This window comes from Tamandua tetradactyla, chromosome 3 (genome assembly GCF_023851605.1).
Source record: "Tamandua tetradactyla isolate mTamTet1 chromosome 3, mTamTet1.pri, whole genome shotgun sequence".
NCBI lineage: Eukaryota > Metazoa > Chordata > Mammalia > Pilosa > Myrmecophagidae > Tamandua > Tamandua tetradactyla.
Window position 1 is genome coordinate 151,704,137 of NC_135329.1, and position 19,104 is coordinate 151,723,240.

Sequence of the window (19,104 nt, forward strand, 5' to 3'; positions counted from 1 at the left end):
ACTGTGCTCGAAGTTCTACCTAGAGCAGTTAGAAAAGAAAAAGAAACAAAAGGCATCCAAATCAGAGAGGAAGAAGTCCTTAATTCTTGAAAATGACTCAATAATATGGAGCTTTTAAGGTATAACCATGTGACTGTGAAAACCTTGTGACTGACACTCATTTTATCCAATGTTTGGACAGATGAGTAAGAAAGGGAAAAAAATAAATAGATGAGGGTATGGGATGGTGTGCTGGTTTGAAAGGATTTATGTACCCTAGGAAAGCCATGTTTTAATCCTAATTAATCCTGTGAAAGCAACGGTTTCTTTTAGTTCTTATTTAGTAGTATAGGCCGGAAACTTGATTAGGTTATCTTCACAGAGATGTTAACACAATCAATTGTGGATATCAAACTTGATTAGACGAAGACGGGTATCCACCCATTCTATGTGGGTCTTGATTAGTTAACTGGAATCCTATAAGAGAGGAGACATTTCAGACAGTGTCCCTTTTGAGAATGAGGAGAGAGCTGCAGAACTGTGACAGAATGACGAGACAACCACAGAGTCCACTAGCCAGCGACCTTTGGACATGAGGAAGGAAAATGCCTTCCGGGGAGCTTCATGAAGCAAGAGGCCTGGAAAGAAAGCTAGCAGACTATTGCCAGGTTCACCACGTGCCTTCCCAGTTGAGAGAGAAATGCTGAACTCATTGGCCCACTCATTGTTTCCAGAGCAACAGGAAAAAATCAGTAGTGTTTCTATACACTAATAATGAGCTATACAAGGAGGTAATCAAGAAAAAATTATTTACAATAGCAACTAAAAGATTCAAATAAACTTAACCAAGTATGTAAAGGACTGTACTCAGAAAACTACAAAACACTGTAAAAGAAATAAAAGTTCTAAATAAATGGAAAGACATTCCGTGTTCATGGATTGGAAGGCAAAATGTTAAGAAGTCAATTCTACAAATTAATTTACAAATTCAATGCAATCCCAATCAAATTTCCAACAGCCTACTTGCAGAAATGGAAAAGCCTACTATCACATCCATTTGGAAGGGAAAGGGGCCTCAGATAGCCAAAAACATCTTGAAAAAGTAGAATGAAGTTGGAGGACTCAAGCTTCCTGATTTTAAAGCATATTACAAAGATACGGTGGTCAAAATATATGTTCCTGGCAAAAAGAGAGGCATATTGATCAATGGAATCAAACTTAGAGTTCAGATATAGACCCTCAGATCTATTGTCAACTGATTTTTGATAAGGTAGCCAAGACCATTTACTGGGACAGAACAGTTTCTTCAATAAATGGTGCTGTCCTAGATATCCGTATCTCGAACAATGAAAGAGGACCCCCATCTCACACCCTATACAAAAAAATAACTCAAAATGGATGAAAGACCTAAATTTAACAGCCAATGCCATAAAACTTCTAGAAGAAAATGTCAGAAAGCACATTCAAGATCTAGTGAGAAGGGTAGTGGTTTCTTAGACCTTACATGCAAAGCACAAGCAACAAAAGAAAAATAAATAGGGCCTCCTCAAAAATTGAACACTTCTGTGCTTCAAAGGGCTTTGTCAAGAAAGCAAAGGTAGCCTACTCAATGGGAAAAAATATTTGGAAGCCACATATCTGACAAGGATTTGATATCCAAAATATATAAGAAAATCCTACAACTCAACAAAAAGAAACAAATGTCTAATTTAAAAATGGGTAAAAGACATTTTTCCAAAGAGGAATTACAAATGGCTAAAAAAACACATGAAAAGATGATCAACTTCACTACTTATTATTGAAATGCAAACCCAAACCACAATGAGATATCATTTCATAACTACTAGAATGGTCACTATTAAACAAGGAGGAAACTACAAGTATTGGAGAGGATGTGGAGAAACTGGAACACTTATTCACTGCTGGTCAGAATGTAAAATTCCAACCACTGTGGAAGACAATCTGGCAGTTCTTCAGGAAGCTATATATAGAACTGCCATTATCATCCAGCAATCCCACTACTGGGCATATACCCAGGACAACTGAAAGCAGGAGTGCAAACACATTTCCACACCAATGTTCACAGTGGCATTATTCACAATTGCTAAAAAAAAAAAATGGAAGCAATTCCCATGTCCATCAACTGATAAATGGATAAACAAAATGTAGTATACACACACAATGGAATATTATTTAGCTATAAGAAGGAATTAAGTCCTGATGCATGCAACAACATGGATGAACTGGAGGACATTATGTTAACTGAAATAAACCACACACAAAAGGGCAAATATTGTATGATCTCACTAATATGAAATATAATGAGAACACTCATGGAATTAATATAGGTTACAGAAGATAGAATGAGAGAGTGGTGCAACGATGGCTCAGTGGCAGAATTCTCACCTGCCATGCCGGAGACCCAGGTTTGATTCCTGGTGCCTGCCCAAGCCAAAAAGAGAGAGAGAGAGAGAGAGAGAGAGAGAGAGAGAGAGAGAGAGAGAGAGAGAGAGAGAGAGAGAGAGAGAGAGAGATGATAGAATGAGAATAGAGAATGGGGAACTGATGCTTAATTAGTGCAGAATTTTTTAATAAGGTTGATTATAATTGTTTTGAAATGATGAGGTAATGGTAGCATATTATCATATGTGTAAGTAACATCTGGAATTATGTGTGCGACTGTGGGTGAAAGGGGAAGTTTAGGGTCATGTAAATCACTAGAAAGAAAGCTAGAGGATGAAATAAGGGACTGTGTAACATAACATCCCCATTCTGGATGATGAAGGCAGTTAATAGTACAAATACAAGAATGTTATTTCATGAATGAGAACAAATGTATGCCACAACTACAAGGTGTTAATAAGAGGATGGTAGATGAAAAAAAATCCAACTAACGTAAACTATAACCTACAGTTAACAGTTATATCTTAATGTTCCTCCATCAATTGTATCAAAAGTACCACACTAAGGCTAGTAGTCATTAATAGGGGGCATAAGGGACATGGATTTTTCTTTCTGAAGTTATAAAAATTGATTGTAATGCTGTAAGCACAGCTCTGTGATTATATTGAGAGCCATAGATTGTAGACTTTGGATAGAATGTATGGTGTGAATAAAACTGTTTAAAAAAATAAATTAATTAAATTAAGATATTTCCACTTGAAAGAATTCCAATTTATCTCCTAGAATTTGTGAAACAGCTACTACAGATATTTGGTTTGGAAGATACATACCACACAGCACTGAATAATTACTACATGCAAGGCCACTGCAAGGTACTAAGTGTTTTTACAAAGATGTTGTAAAGTTGTACAGTTAGTGGCTCCGGATTTAGACTTGTTTTGAGCTATTGTGACAGAGCTTAATAGTCACTTTATCTTGAGCTAGTTATTTGGAAAATAACAATTATCTGAAAGAATTTTTAGGAGAATTAAATATGAAAATATATAAAAAATGTTAAGTACAATGCCTGGCACATAAATATTAGCTATTTTTACCTCACAAAATCCTCCTAGCAACCAAATGAAATGGAAATTTCTATATCCATTTCACAAATCAGGAAGTAAATTCAAATATTTCAAGAGATAATTTAACTGTTATCATTACTGATATATATTTTTTAAGGTTATAAAGTATATTAACACAATTAAACCAAAAGACAGTTTGAGAAATTTCTCCTGGAACACTTCACACATAATACATGCTCAGTTAATGTTTATTTAATGAACCTACTGATCTATGAATTGTTTATTGGGTTAGGATTATCACTAATAAATGTTTTTTCATCTTACCTGTCTGAAGAACTGTTTCAGGATCAACCGATGGCAGGAAGTTTAGATCTACAGACCTGGCAAGCATCAAAAGTAATTTTTAAAAGCTGTATTTCTAAGTATATTATCTAAGAAAATCCTTTACACATACATATTAAAACAGGAACATAAAAACATGAAAATCTGATGCATACTATTCTACCAGCATATTTCTCTTAAGCCTAAGGAGGCCCAGTAGATAATACCAATAGCCGAAATATACCAATGTGATAAATCGTTAAATATTTCACTTAGAGAAACAGTTTATTCTTATTAAGTATAGCATTATATAAAGTATATCAAAGGAATCTATTCTATTTCACAGTTTATTCACTGAATATCTGTTTCAAAATGAAATTCGTAAACCATATAGGAACCCAGAAACAGAACATTAAAAATCTACCCAGACATCCCTGGATGAAAGGTTTACTTATCTACAGCAAATTTTCTAACCACAAATATTATCTTCCATGTGGGAATGCATGCTTGTGTGTGTGTTTGTGTATGAGATATCATCAGCTATAATATTGGTGTCGTAACAGTTCTACTCTCTTCCCTGTTCTAATTATGTTTCTTTTGCATTTGGATAACTAGGCAAGACGTCTGTCTTATTTTCTTAAATACATATAGGAAGTAGAAGTCAATGGAAAGACTAGGGGCATGGCAAATGAAGGCCAAGGACCTGCTGCTGTAACTGACCAGTCTTGCTCAAAATCTTTCATTTTTGGCAGTAAATTGATCCAGGCCTCATTTCTACAATAGTTTAGATGTTTCCTGGAGATTGATACAAAAGGATGGTGCAAATTTGCAAGAGAAGAAACCTTATTATTTAGAGTTTGAGAAACGAAGCCAATAACAACTCTTGAGTTCCTTGGGGAGGGATGGGCAAAAACAGTATCTTTATTTGATATTTTACGTAATCACGCAAATTAACATTTCCCAAATGGTTTCCCAAAACACTAAGTAAGATATTACTAAGTGGAGAAAAATGGCTCCACTGGCAAGCAACTACAGGAAGCACTTAAACAGCTTATAACTACAGTGCTTCTCAGTACCTTTAATATATAAATATTCACAGTCATACTCAGGGAAGGAGATACAATACACATGGCATATACCAAAATTTTTGACCAAAAAAATTTGACTAATTTCTGTCAAGTAACTTATGAGACATTTTTAATTCCTAAACCAAAGCATATATATGTGATATCTATGTGTGTGCACATATACACATATAAAGACAATTCATATATTTATACATATATAAACTTTTTACATTTTACATGGCAACTGTAGGATAGTAGTGTTTCTAAATATTTGTTTTAACTTAAACAGATTTACATTTAAACCACTGTTTTCACATTTTGCCTTTATTCTTACCAGGATTTGGTATTAAACTATGACCTCATACCCCTCTTACCTTATTACCTCAACTAGTTGATACATGGCCATATGTGAATTCATATAGTAAGAAGATGCATTTTAGCAAGGTCACATCATATTTTCAAGGTGGATATCATGGAAGACAGACAAGGATAAGCACTGATTCTTTCAAATTTACTAATGAAAAATTACTGTCCTAGTGACCACTTCGTTAATGAGAAACCAGAAAGAATTCATTTGTTTCCTAATATGTTTTTTACATGGAGAGAAAGACCTGGTTTACCAAGAGGAAAAAAAAAAATTAGCAAGGTTGTAAAGTTCAATTGAAACCTGGTAAAATTATAAATCTAGGTAGTTGCATTTAGATAATATAACTGAACAATTACGTCAACCAGTGTCATAAAACACTAAGTTCCTCAAGTTGAACTAATAAATATCAGAGGTTGCAAGATTAGAGAAAGTTCTGCAAGCTAGATATTTAAATATTTAAATAAGGTTAAATGTAACTTTATTTCAGCCTGTAAATTTTTTCCTTACTAAGCAAAGTAGAACTCTAAAAAGGCAGAAAGTTTCATATTGTTTCATATTGTTTCATATTGACAAAATTGTTGACAATGAACATGTTCAACTTAACATTTTACTCAGCATCAGAAAAAGGTAAATATTATTATTATTCATCAATAATCATCAAGAAAATTATTATTCATCAAGAAAAACGGCTTTTGTAAAAGAAACTTTGAGCCAAGTCCCTGAATAAGTTTCATATAAAGAAAATTCTCACAGATTGAAAAATAACTTTAATTCAACTTCGGCATGTCAATTTTGATTGGAGACTTGTTGCCTTACTTCTTTTGCCAAGCATTAACAATAGAGGTGTTTTTTCTGTTTAATCATAGTTTTGCAAGTATATATTACATGACACCACCACCTACCTCTCTTTCTCTTGCTGATTTCCTTTATCACTTCCATTGTTAATCAAAGCAAGTTCGTCTAACAATGATGTAGATTCCTTTGTAAACTTCTCAAAAACCTACAATATGACATTTTATTAACATACTAAGCATAATCTTAAAAGTTAAGATGTACTCAAGAATTTTCAGGTAAGAACAGAACTAATCAGCCAAGACTGCCAGAGCATCAATGCACACAAGAGAAGACAAAACCATTTCCTAAAACAATCAACAGTTGCAATCTATAAGAATTTTTTTTTCAAATTTGAATAAATTAAGAAATTATTTTTATTCCTCAATAAGTTTATTTTTATTCTTGTGTCTCTTTAAGCAGATATCCACTAACAGTTTTAACTGTAGGAATATTATTTGGACCAGTTCTAAGTATCTAATTCCATTTACAGGGAATTTCTTTATGAATGTTTATAGAACATTACTTTATGTTACTTTGCTATCACCAATCCATACTGGTTGCATGGAATATATACGCATACAGCATAAAAGTAATTTAGTAATAATTTTGACATGACTTCTTAAAGTATTTATTAAAAGGAATTTGAGAAAGTCTGTTTAAACATAATAAATATATAATAAAGTAGGTACTTGTTTGACATAATTGTCTGAATACTATGAAAACAGAAATAACTATTCATTCTGAGATTCCTGAAAATTCATTACCCTTCAACGAATTAGCATATAATCTAAATCTAGGGTTAATTTGAAGTTTGCTCTTCCAGCACCCTGCAGTTCAATAGAACAGTGTTGTATTATACAGAGTAGCAGATTTTAGAAGTGTGGCATGACAAAGAAGATACATTTTCAGAAATGAAAGCTTATTCTCTTCAGGTTGACAGGTTCCTCTCTGAAAATAGTAGATCAACTAGATTACCTCAAGAAATTATGCCACCCTAACTCTTTACAGATGTGAATAATATTATTGCTACTATTAACAATAGCAATAGCTAACAAATAATGCTCCTATGTCATGCCAGGAGCTGTTTTAAGTGCTTTATATGTGTACTCATTTTACCTTACCCACAATCCCTTAAGATACATACTATTATTATCATCACAGAAACTAAGACACAGACAGGTTAAATTGCTTTAAGTCATAAAACAACAAAGGGCAAGATCAGTAATCTAATCAAGCAAGTCTGACTCCAGCATATTTGCCTTCAAGTGTTAGGTTATTGTGAGCTATATACTGTATTTTATTTCCTCTTTTTGCAAAAACTAAAACAATCTATATTTCTATTTGACTAAAATGTTATCAAATGTCTTATCTATATGTAAAAATATTTTATCTCATTGTTATACCAACCAGCCTCTTATTTAACCAGTCCATGTGATCATAGGTCAGACTCCCACCAAAATCTTCTGTCAACTGGCATGGTTCTATGTAACGAGTCAATTTATTGGCAGACACTAAAATAACCTGTAAAGATTAAAGGAAAAGAAACATTTAGCAAACCTCTTTTAAAAGCCCATGAAAGTAGCAAGGAAGTAAAATTAGGTTAAAAAATGCTATATTCTTTCCAATATGACTTGTTATCATTTAATTAATACAAAAGCGTTTAAAATCAATTAAATTGAGAATACCTGCTAGAAAATAACCTATCATAAACCATTTATAATACTACATTTCAAAAACGAGATACTAGTTCAGTTAAAGTATTTTATAAATATATTAATATCAATTTCTTGATAAACATCAATCTCCTTAATACAATGATGTAATCTTCAAAGATTTTCACAGAGACTCAAAATCAGCAAGGGATACTAAAATGATGAGCATAAATGAACAATAAATCTGGCAATAAAAGTTTCTCTAACATTCTTGATGTATATGAACAAAACAAATCATCTAATAGTAGGATAAAACTCAACCTAATAAATGCCAAAATTTAATATGAAAATCAGAAATAAAAATTGGAACATCAGAGAATTTTTAAACTTGAAACTTACATATTAAAATTATAGCCCAACTCTGCAAGTGAAATCATTGCCCTCCCCCCTATGTGGGACATGACATTCAGGGGTGTAAGTCTCCCTGACAGCATGTGAGACGATTCCCAGGGATGAATTCGGCCCTGGCACTGTGGGATCAACAATTTTATCCTGACCAAAAGGGGGAAAAGAAGTGTAACTAATTAAGTATCAGTGGCAGATAGAGTTCAAATAGAGTCGAGACGCTACTCTGAGGTTGCACTTATGCAAGCTTCAGTTAGACACTGCTCCTTATCATAACTTGCCAAACCCCACCCAGGACCATTCCAGCCAATCCTGAAGAACACCTAGGGCAATATGTAAGATTCCACAAGGGTTCCATGCACTAGTGTAACTTTCCAAAAACCTACAACCTCCAAATGGGTCCCTGAACCAGATCCGTCCTGAAAGCTAGAGGGCCAGTCTCTTCAGAATATCAGATAGTTCCATCTCCCTACCCCATGTTAGTGACAGAGTCTTACAATGTGAAAAGTTATAACGGCTGTAGCCCAAACACCCCTAAAGAGAGGGATAGAAAACTCAAAGATGATGGTGTAATTATATAGAGAAGATAGGATTTAACAAATGAATATGATTGCTGAACCATTAAATTGATAACTCTTTTAGTCCCCAGTATCTTAGAGCAGCTAGAAGTAAAAATCTAAAACTGTGGAATTAAAAACCCATGTTAAATGGTGAAATATGTTCTACAACTAATTGTGGTGCTATGCTTTGAAATTTGTTTTGTACATATGTTATTTTTCACATAAAAGAAAGAAAAAAAGTCAATTGTTGTGATAAAAAAATATTTAAGCCTTCTAACTTCCTATATTCTGGAGCAACTAGAAGGAAAAATCTGACAGGACTATGTGGTGGCCCATGACAAACTCTGGGATCTGTCCTATAACTTCTTGTTGAGGTGTGCTTTTGAAAACTATTGTTTTTTTTTTATTTCTCTGCATTATTTATACGTTATAGTATACAATAAAAAGGTTTTTAAAAATTATGTTTTAATTCTAAACTTGAAATGTTTTCAAGTACATGTTATAGAAGAACCTTAGAGACCATGGAAGAGCTAAATACAATTTCAATGAAGATAAATGTGACTACAAAAGAAAATATATCTGTGGGAGAAAGATATTCAAATGGTAGTGTTAAAACAAAAATGATACATGGAAATTTGAGTTCACCAAAAATGAATTCACAAGAAAAATAACAGGCATCCAGCTTCTACCTACAATAGAGAAAGCTGGAAAGAGTACAATTCCCACCCTAACAACAGCAAAGAGCCAGATAATCTACAGAATTAGAATGTTTCTGGAATGGACAGCTAAAGTCAGAGGGAAATCAACAGGTCTGAAAAAGAAGAAAAGACAGGCACCAAGGAGAGCACAGAGGAAGGGATGACTACACATAACAAGAACAGAGTTTCTGAAATGATCAAACTGTTCTGTATCTTGACTGGTGAGGAGTATATGAGCAGATGCGTGTGCTGATTTGAAATGATGTATGTACCCTAGAAAAGCCATTTTTAATCCTAATCCCATTTTGTAAAGGCAGCTGTTTCTTCTAATCCTTATTCAGATAAGGATTAGGATAAGGATATAAAGATAATTAGATCATCTCCCCCCGGGGGGTGTGATTTAATCAAGAGTGGTTGTTAAGCTGGAGTAGATGGAGGCGTGTCTCAGCCATTTGGGTGGGGCCTGATTAGTTTACTGGAATCCTATAAACAAGGAAACAGTTTGGAGAAAGCCAGAGATTCTGAGAAAGCAGAGAATGACATGGCCACAAGAAGCAGAGAGTCCATCAGCCAGTGACCTCTGGAGATGAAGAAGAAAAACACCTCCCGGGGAGCTTCATGAAACAGGAAGCCAGGAGAGGAAGCTAGCAGATGACACTGAGTTTGCCATGTGCCCTTCCAGATGAGAGAGGAACTCTGTGTTCACTATGTCCCTTCTCACTTGAGAGAGAAACCCTGAACTTCATAGGCCTTCTTGAACCAAGGTATCTTTCCCTGGATGCCTGTGATTGGACATTTCTATAGACTTGTTTTAATTGGGACATTTTCTCAGCCTTAAAACTGTAAACTAGCAACTTATTAAATTCCCCTTTTTAAAAGCCCTTTTGCTTCTGGTATATTGCATTCTGGCAGCTAGCAAACTAGAACAATGTCTTTCTCAAATTCATAAATCTGTATGCCAAAAAGGATAAATTTTAATGTATGTGAATTATGCCACTATAAGCTTGACTTAAAAAATAATAAAGAAAAACTTAAGAAGAACTTGGGGAAGAAGTACAGAAGAAAAAAAACAAAATTAAGACCGCAATACCAAATTCTTCAGAAACATACCCAGTATGCAAAACCAGGTACGCATCCACAGTATACATGAAAACAACAAATGAGTGAAATTTATCAAGACTGCAAACAACTTTGCTAAAAGTTGGAGTGTGCATCTTCAGAAAGATACCAAAAGCATATCAAAAATTCCAAAAGGGTGGGCCACAGTGACTCCGCAGGCAGAGTTCTTGCCTGCCATGCCAGAGACCGAGGTTCAATTCCTGGTGCCTGCCCATGCAAAAAAAAAATTTTTTTCAAGAAAAAAATGGACACTATCATAGTTAGAGATTACAACAAATTGCTATTTCTAACAATAAATGAAATGAAAATTAATAACCTTAAATGTTTCTATTAGAGAAGAAAGGCTAATGAATAATGAACATTTCCTAAGAAATTAGGGAAAAAATGGAATATATCCAAAGAAAACAGAAAGGCGCTAAGAGAGATGAAATTAGTGAAATAGAAAATAAAGATGTTATAGAGGTTCAATAGAGCTAAAAGTTATTTAAAATTAAAGACACACAAAACTAACAAACTTCTGATAAGTTCAAAAAAGCAATAATAAGAATGAAAAAGACCAAAACTACAATTATAGCAATGTTTTGAAACATAAGGATATAGGACAATTTCATGCTGAAACTATGAAAATTTAGAAGAAATGGATAAATAGGGAAAAAAAAGTATACTTTGCCAAAGCAGACGTAAAAAAGATGGAAGACCTATACACATTAAATTGGATCACTAGATCCTTTCCATTTTCAGTAACCATACTGTTAATGGCATTTCGGTATTGCTAATCTGAAATCCTTGATGTGGAAAAAATTAATGAGTAATATAGGATACTCTAATTCTGCTATCGTAGTGGTCCTTAAGAAAAGGGTTGCTTGTCAAGAAACAAAGGAGAAACAGATATGAAACAGAAGAAATGAAGCCCGTATGGTCTTCAACTTGAATTGGAAAAATCAGTTTAAATTTGTGATATATTTCATCTTAAATAAAAACACACACTCTGTTCATGAAGAAATTTAGAAATGACCAATCCTACAGAAATGTGCATCCTTAGTCCCAGATTATGATTTACAATACCATGTCCCACTAAAAGGAACAAGGACTCCTAAGAGAAATGATTAATTCTAGATCTGGGGCTGGAAATACAAAAGATGAGCTTGGAACATCATCTCATCCAAACAAAAAGAAAGTTACCAAAGAGTACTAGGGCTGTGCCAAAAGGATTTGGAAAGGCTCCTACTGACCAAAGATGGGACAATCTGCACTTCAGTAAGAATAATAAATGCAATGAATTGAACTGTTAAATACTAAAAATGATCACCAGTGAACTATGATAGGGAACAGACTTACTATATTAAAAAACCAGTAAATAAAAGGAATAATCATTTACCTCACCTTTCATACACAAATTGCACCACTGGATAAACAAATTACATATGACAGCAAGTTTCTCATTATAGAAGTAATCCAGCTAATATGTGAAGAAGGATTAATAGGATAGAATGTTACAATTTTACAATTCTTAATGAACAAAAGAGACTAGGCAATGACGAGCAATGCTGTTACCATCACTGCAAAGAAGATAACTAGGTTTTCAAAGCCTTATGATCAAAAGACACTTCACCACACATAAACAGCCCTGGGAAAATATAATCAAATATAAATCTAATCAATTGTCTAGATCTAACTATCAATTTATGGAAACAGAGGTTCGAAAAGGCCGAAGAAAATGCTAAACTACACCACAGGGATGCTAGCTGCAAAATGCAGACCACAGGAAACGCTACAGGACAAACAACCTGGTTTCTTCAAGGAAAAAAAAAATGTTTAAGAGAGTAAGAAAGAAACTAAAGATTAATTTAATGGACTGATAGAGAACCCCACAGCCAATAATATGACAACTGCATATTCTTTTCAAGCAAACATGAAATATTTTAAAACTTGACTAGATATTGGACCATAAAGGAAATCTTGGCAAATTTCAAAGGACTGGCATCTTAGTGATACATTCTATGACCACAATAAAATTAAGTTAAAATCAATAATAAATCAAATAAAAAAGTCATTAACAAGAGTTTCAAATGCTATCCACTTGGAAAGTCATCTCAACCAATCATAATGTATGGTATATGTGGACCCTTATATAAATAAATGAATACAATCTATGTGTGTAACTTACACATATATTCATTAATAAACTTTTAAACTACATATAATATTTCAAATAACAAATTCTTTTATAACATTTACAAAATAATTAGAAATTAGTGGCTCATTGGGCTTAAGGAACTATTTCTTTTAAGGTTTGATAATGGTATTGGGATATAATTTTTAAAATAATCTTTTCAATTTAAAGACACATATTTAGATATTTACAGATAAAATAACATGTCGTCTCCAATTTGCTCATAAATGTTGGAGAGGGTAGGTGGGGGTGAGGATGGGCCAAGATTAACAGTTGTTGGAAATGGGTATAGGAATTCATGGAGTTCATTATAATATTTCGTTGACATTTTTCTTTCAAAATTGTTCATAATAAAAAAACATTTAAAAACTAAACAACATAAATAAAAGTGTCTCTTTTAAAAAAATCTTTCCAGAAAGAAAATACCAGACCACACGGATTTTACAGTGAGTCTCAAATACAGAACATTTACTTTGATCTCAAATATTTGCTTCCCGATAACAGAAATGCAAGGAATACAACCAACTCATTTAAGACTAGAATGATATTGATAGTCAATTACAATTTGAGAAAAGAAAATATCAAAGTCAATCTCAGAGATGCAAAAAAATTCTGAAAAAAAGAAAGCAAACCAATGGCAAATAAAAAAAAGATAAATTATGACTAAGTTATTAGTGCTTAGAGAATTGGTTATTAGTTCCAAAAAAGAAGCAAAAAAAATAAACTGAATTTCCCTCTCACACCAAACATAAAAATTAAAAATTAATCCCTAAGGATTAGAGATTTACATGTGAAAGAAAAAAATTTAAATATCCTTGGAAGAAAATAGGAGAATATACCATGGTAGTTACAAACAGTTGTCAGTTTGGCCAGGTGAAGGCACCTAATTCGGTTGCTGTGGATATGAGCCAATGGTACGTGAGCATCATCTTGTCGCTGATTACATCTGCAGTCAGCTAGGAGGCATGCCTGCTGCAATGAATGACGTTTGACTTAATTGGCTGGTGCTTAAATGAAAGAGCGCAATGTAGCACAGCCTAAACAGCTTGGCATACCTCATCTTAGCACTCGCAGCTCAGCCCAGGACTTTGGAGATGCAGAAAGGAATCACCCCAGGGAAAGTTGTTGGAACCGAGAGGGGCCTGGAGAGAAGGCCAGCAGAGATTACCCTGAGCCTTCCCATGTAAGAAAGAACCTCAGATGAAAGTTAGCTGCCTTTCCTCTGAAGAATTAACAAAATAAATTCCCTTTTATTAAAAGCCAATCTGTCTCTGGTGGGTTGCATTCTGGCAGCTAGCAAACTAGAACAGTATCTTTCTGATTTGAGGGGTAAGGAAACAAAAAGTGTTAGCCATGAAATAAAATATTGATAAAAATAACATTAAAAATTAAGACTTGCTTTAAATCAAAATATTCCATAAAGAAAAAACTTAAGATATTTGTAGCACATATAAATGACAAAGGATTCATTTGGATACAAAATAAAAAGGAATTACTCTAATTTAATTGAAAGAAAAAAACAAAAAGAAGGTAAAAAAGGCACAAGACTGCAACAAGACAGTCATTGTAACAGGACATTCCACAAAAGAGGAAATATGAATGGCTATAACATGAAAAAAAGTCACAACCTCAGAAGTAATTAAGGAAACACACATTAAAGACATAACTTGCAAAAATTAAATCTATTAACATCAAGTCTAACAAGCGTTGTGGAGCTGTGGGAATTCTTACACACTGTAAGTGTATATATAAACTGGAATACTTCTTTGGAAAACAAATTACATTATCTTGAATTACTTGAACATGTGTATAACCTATGCCTGGATATTCTATAAACACAGAAAATCTTAAACATGTTTATCAGAGAAGTATACAAGAATGTCTAGAGCAGCATCATTCATAATGACATAAGAATGGAAACAATCCAAATGTCCACCAACAGGAGAATAAGTAAACTGTGCTTATTCATACAAAGGAATATCATTCGGTATGAAAATGAATCAACTATATCTACTGCAAAAACTAGGCATGAATCCTCAGACATAAAATGATGAGTAAGAAAAAGCAAGTCAGTAAAGACTAAAAGTACATCACTTTTATAAAGCTCAAAAAATAAGCAAAACTAAAATATATTATTTAGGAATTTTGTGGCACGATATTTGGCCTCACCCAAAGAGACATCAGAGCTTTATCCTGGCTCTTAGAAGGTAATCACCAAGTCTTTATTTTTCAGAATATTTGTAGTGTATTTGTTATTCAGAGTGCCCTTGGACTACACCTATGCTAGCAAGATGACTCAGAGTGCAGGCTGGCCATGTCAGAAAGATCAAGTATGTGATTAGATGGTCAGGACTATCAGTCAACCTAGAGACTGAATTCAGCCACTTGGGTAATCAATCAAGCAATATTGCCTACGTAATGAATCAAAAGAGGAGGGAAAGACTGATAGAAGTGGCACACTGAGATCTCAGTCTCAGACAGGAGAAAGAGCAACTCTTCTGAGACACAAAATTAAAAAGTTAGAGGGAGAACAAAAGAAAATCCGGAAGTTGCAATGACAGGAAAGCTGAGATAGTTCATGTGCTATCCTTTCCACTTAAAAAAAAAGTAGTAATTAGAGAACATCAAATTACATTTTTGTTAAGTTATAACACAAATGCTATATTATACCTATCTATTTTAAATGTCAATTTAATGTTATCTTTGGACTATGAGGATTTCAAAACATCTCAGTTTTTCCTGTTTTGCTTTTAAGTAATAATGGGAGCTAACTTAAAATAAACATCTTGGAATAAAACAAACACAGAAAATGGTTTTCTCTTAGTGAAAAACTCGTCACAGAGGGCTTTATTTGATTATCCTCTTGCTCCAAGGCAATTTCTTTTGACGAGTTCTTAAGAGACAGGCATGATGTTAAACACTAAACAGTAAGTGGAGTTAGGCCATTTAATTGGTCATCAACTCCTTTTGGGATTAAGTCAGAGACCTTCACAGTAGGAAGATTAAACCTGATCACAGAAAAAGGATTTTTCTTTCTTTAAAATTTTCTAGCAATTCATTAACTAGATATATACTAATATGAAACCAACAAATATATATTTGTTCTATGAGGAAATAAAGTACTTGCTAAATTTGTCATCAATTCACATCTTGAAATATAATATCCTCAAAGCACTCTCTTTCCTGAAAACATAACTAATTAGAAAATGCAAAACATAATGATCTTTCTGTTCTTTTACTGTGCCTTATTTGACAATTTAAACACTGAAAAAAAATCTCTTAAAAAATTCCTCTACTGTGTTGTTATTAAACTTAACTTTTAATGATGCCTTATTCATCCATTCAACTAATCATTATCTAGAACTTCTTATATGTTTTGGTGTCGGGAATATAAGGATAAATATGTTTCTGCCAAGGAAATGAACTGTTTATTTCTGCAATATTCCAGGGACAACGTGTAGTGCTTCCATAAAAAGAAATAGATTAAAGTTTTCTATTTTTTTTCTAAAGCCTTAGTTGAAAATACCCTCAATGTTTTGATCATAATAATAGCACAGAGGGCCAAACACATAAAGAATGCCCCAAATGATTTCCAAATCTCTTTCCAGATTACACACTGTCATACCACAACTGGAAGGATACTGAAATAGGAGTCATTTCCAGTTTGTGCCTAGCAAGGCCACAAATTCTCTGACCTTGGAGAAGTCAAGCTAAAGGAATTCAGCACTCCAGGCCTATTGCCCAATATTGCAAAGAAGGAAGCTATACTAAAGCACCCATGATATCTCCTTAAGTTCCTAAAGGACAAAATTCTAATGAGTTGTCATCCTACACATTTAATTTAGGCCATTCTCTCTAATATATTACCTATCTTTGCTAATGCAAAGCACTTGTCACTTTTTTGGTTGATCTCATCATATATACCTGTTTCTACATTTTGTAGTTCCCAAGCATATTAAAATTAGTGGTAAACAGGTTTTAAGTTTAAAAAGCCAATGGGAAAATTCAGTCATTCAGTTACATGTGACAAAAATTTATTTGTGTCTGAACATTTCTCTTGAAAGCTCTCTTGCCTAAAATCAACGTAAACATAAAAATGTAGACAGACTTTCTTTTATGATATAATACATATTTAAGAGTATAATACCTTTTGGTAAATAAAATCTTTTTTAAAAAATTGACTAAGATTCCTCATACTATATTTTTACTTATACAAAAAAAACAGATATAAACAAAGGAACATCACAATCATAGAGATTACCTAAAACACATCATCATAAAACATTTTATAGAAACCATATTCTTATAAACTTCACTGGTGGCTACTCAAAGTGAAAACAGATCTGCAATGCAGATATACAAAACTGTATCAAAATCAAAGATATGGCAAAGATAAATGTATACGGGGGAAAAAAAACAACAGTTTAACTCAAAATCATGACCCTTTCAAGTTAATTTAGAAAACTATCAACTCTGATGAAACAAATTTCCACTGCAATAATGTCATCTTTGCTTAAGAGAGTACAGGTAAGAGAAAGCGTATAGGAGAAAGCTGGCAAAACAGTAATAACTTTCTCTATTTTACTAGAATCTGTATGTTCAAATCTAAGAGAAAAAAATATTTAAGAAGAGTTTGGGAAGGAGACTGGAGTGGCATTATATGGAGGAAAGAAAATCTCCAGGCTACAACATGTAAATAACATTAACTGCTTTCCCAAGAAGGAAATCGAGTTTGAATGAAGAGACAATTCAATTTCACTCCAATGACAGCAACCACCACTGAGGGATGTGACTTTCCAGAAAGAACAAATTCAAATGCACAAGTATAGATATACTTTATTTGTACGAAGAAAGAAATGAATGGGGAAAGGGATAGAGGAGCAGATTAGGCTTAAAGTAAAATTGGAGGGCTGAAAAAAGAAAACTGCAGAGAAAGAGATTCTTGGAAGTCAGAAAAACACAAAAATAAATAAAGGGCAAATGATCTATATGGGGTGGGGGTGGGGGGAATGCGGAGAAACCCTGGGAAATCTGATACACGTCAGAGCTAATGTGAAAAAAAGATTAGGGACCCCACAACCAGGGAATTTTCTTTAAAAATGTTTCATTCAAGAGCTGAGACTCAGCATCAAGGGATTGAGAAAACCTTCTCGACCAAAAGGGGGAAGAGTGAAATGAGACAAAGTGTCAATGGCTGAGAGATTCCAGAGTCGAGAGGTTATCCTGCAGGTTATTCTTAGGCATTAAGTAGATATCACCTTGTTATCCAAGAGGTAATGGAGAGGCTGGAGGGAACTGCCTGAAAATGTAGAGCTGTGTTCCAGTAGCCATGTTTTTTGATGATGATTGTATAATGATATAGTTTTCACAGTGTGACCTTGTGATTGTGAAAACCTTGTGTCTGATGCTCCTTTTATCTACCTTGTCAACAGACGAGTAGAACAAATGGAATAAAAATAAATAATAGGGGGAACAAACATTAAAATTAATTTAGTTTGAAATACTGGTGATCAATGAAAGGGAGGGGTAAGGGGTATGGTATGTATATATATTTTTTCTGTTTTTGTTTTATTTTTCTGTTGTCTTTTTATTTCTTATTCTGAATTGATGTAAATGTTCTAAGTAATGATCATGATGATGAATATGCAACTATGTGATGATATTATGAATTACTGATTATATATGTAGAATGGAATGAGTATATGTTAAGAATGTTTGTGTTTCTTTCTTGTAATATGTTTTTTTTAAATTAATAAAGAAACAAAACAAAACAAAAAATATTTCATTCAAGCTTCTCAAGTTACAAAATACTGGTAAAACTTCCCATATTCCTGTTTGTCAAAGTCCTTAATCAGATCACTAAAACGGCAAACATGTATGAAAACATAACTAAAAGCTGAAAAATACAAAGCAATGTCAAATCATGGGGGTCATTTGATCTTACAGAAATTTTTTTTCTATCTGACAAAGAGATAGGAAAATAAATAAATAAATTATATATATATATATATATATATAAAATTAGATAAAAGTTTTTAAAAGTCCAGTCCAAAAAAAGACTAATCAAAAAAATTAAAACCAAAATTAGGAAATAAGGGCCCCAAAATTATATTCACGTTACATATATTATGTATGATCCACTTTTATCCTATGTTTCTAAACATGAAAACACAGAAATAATGATATAATTGCTGAAAATTATACAAAAATATTTCTCAAGCTACAGAAAAAGCTTTAAAAATCTTTAATGAAATGACTAATAAATAGTATTTGTTAGATCAAAAATATTTAAAATCTATGAAAACCATAAATGAATATAATTCTATTAGAGGATACCAATTAATTTCAATCAAATATAGGCAGTTCTTTGTCTTCTGTTACCCTCTCTTTACTCTAAGTGAACAATTGGTAGAAATACAGTATTTTAGTGTAAAGGCAAATTTGTTAAAAGTCAAATAATTC

At 33.2% G+C, this 19,104-nt stretch overlaps 1 protein-coding gene across 2 annotated transcripts in view; it reads right to left on the bottom strand.

Moving 5' to 3' along the window:
* SESTD1 (SEC14 and spectrin domain containing 1) overlaps positions 1 to 19,104 on the bottom strand; it is a 161,411-nt gene that overhangs the window by 61,514 nt on the left and 80,793 nt on the right. For both annotated transcript variants that reach the window (XM_077154317.1, XM_077154318.1), the window contains 3 exons: positions 7,443 to 7,556; positions 6,104 to 6,201; positions 3,771 to 3,826 (listed from right to left, as the gene is read on the bottom strand). In XM_077154317.1, the coding sequence (XP_077010432.1) occupies positions 3,771 to 3,826; positions 6,104 to 6,201; positions 7,443 to 7,556 (268 nt within the window). The remainder of the gene's footprint in view (positions 1 to 3,770; positions 3,827 to 6,103; positions 6,202 to 7,442; positions 7,557 to 19,104) is intronic.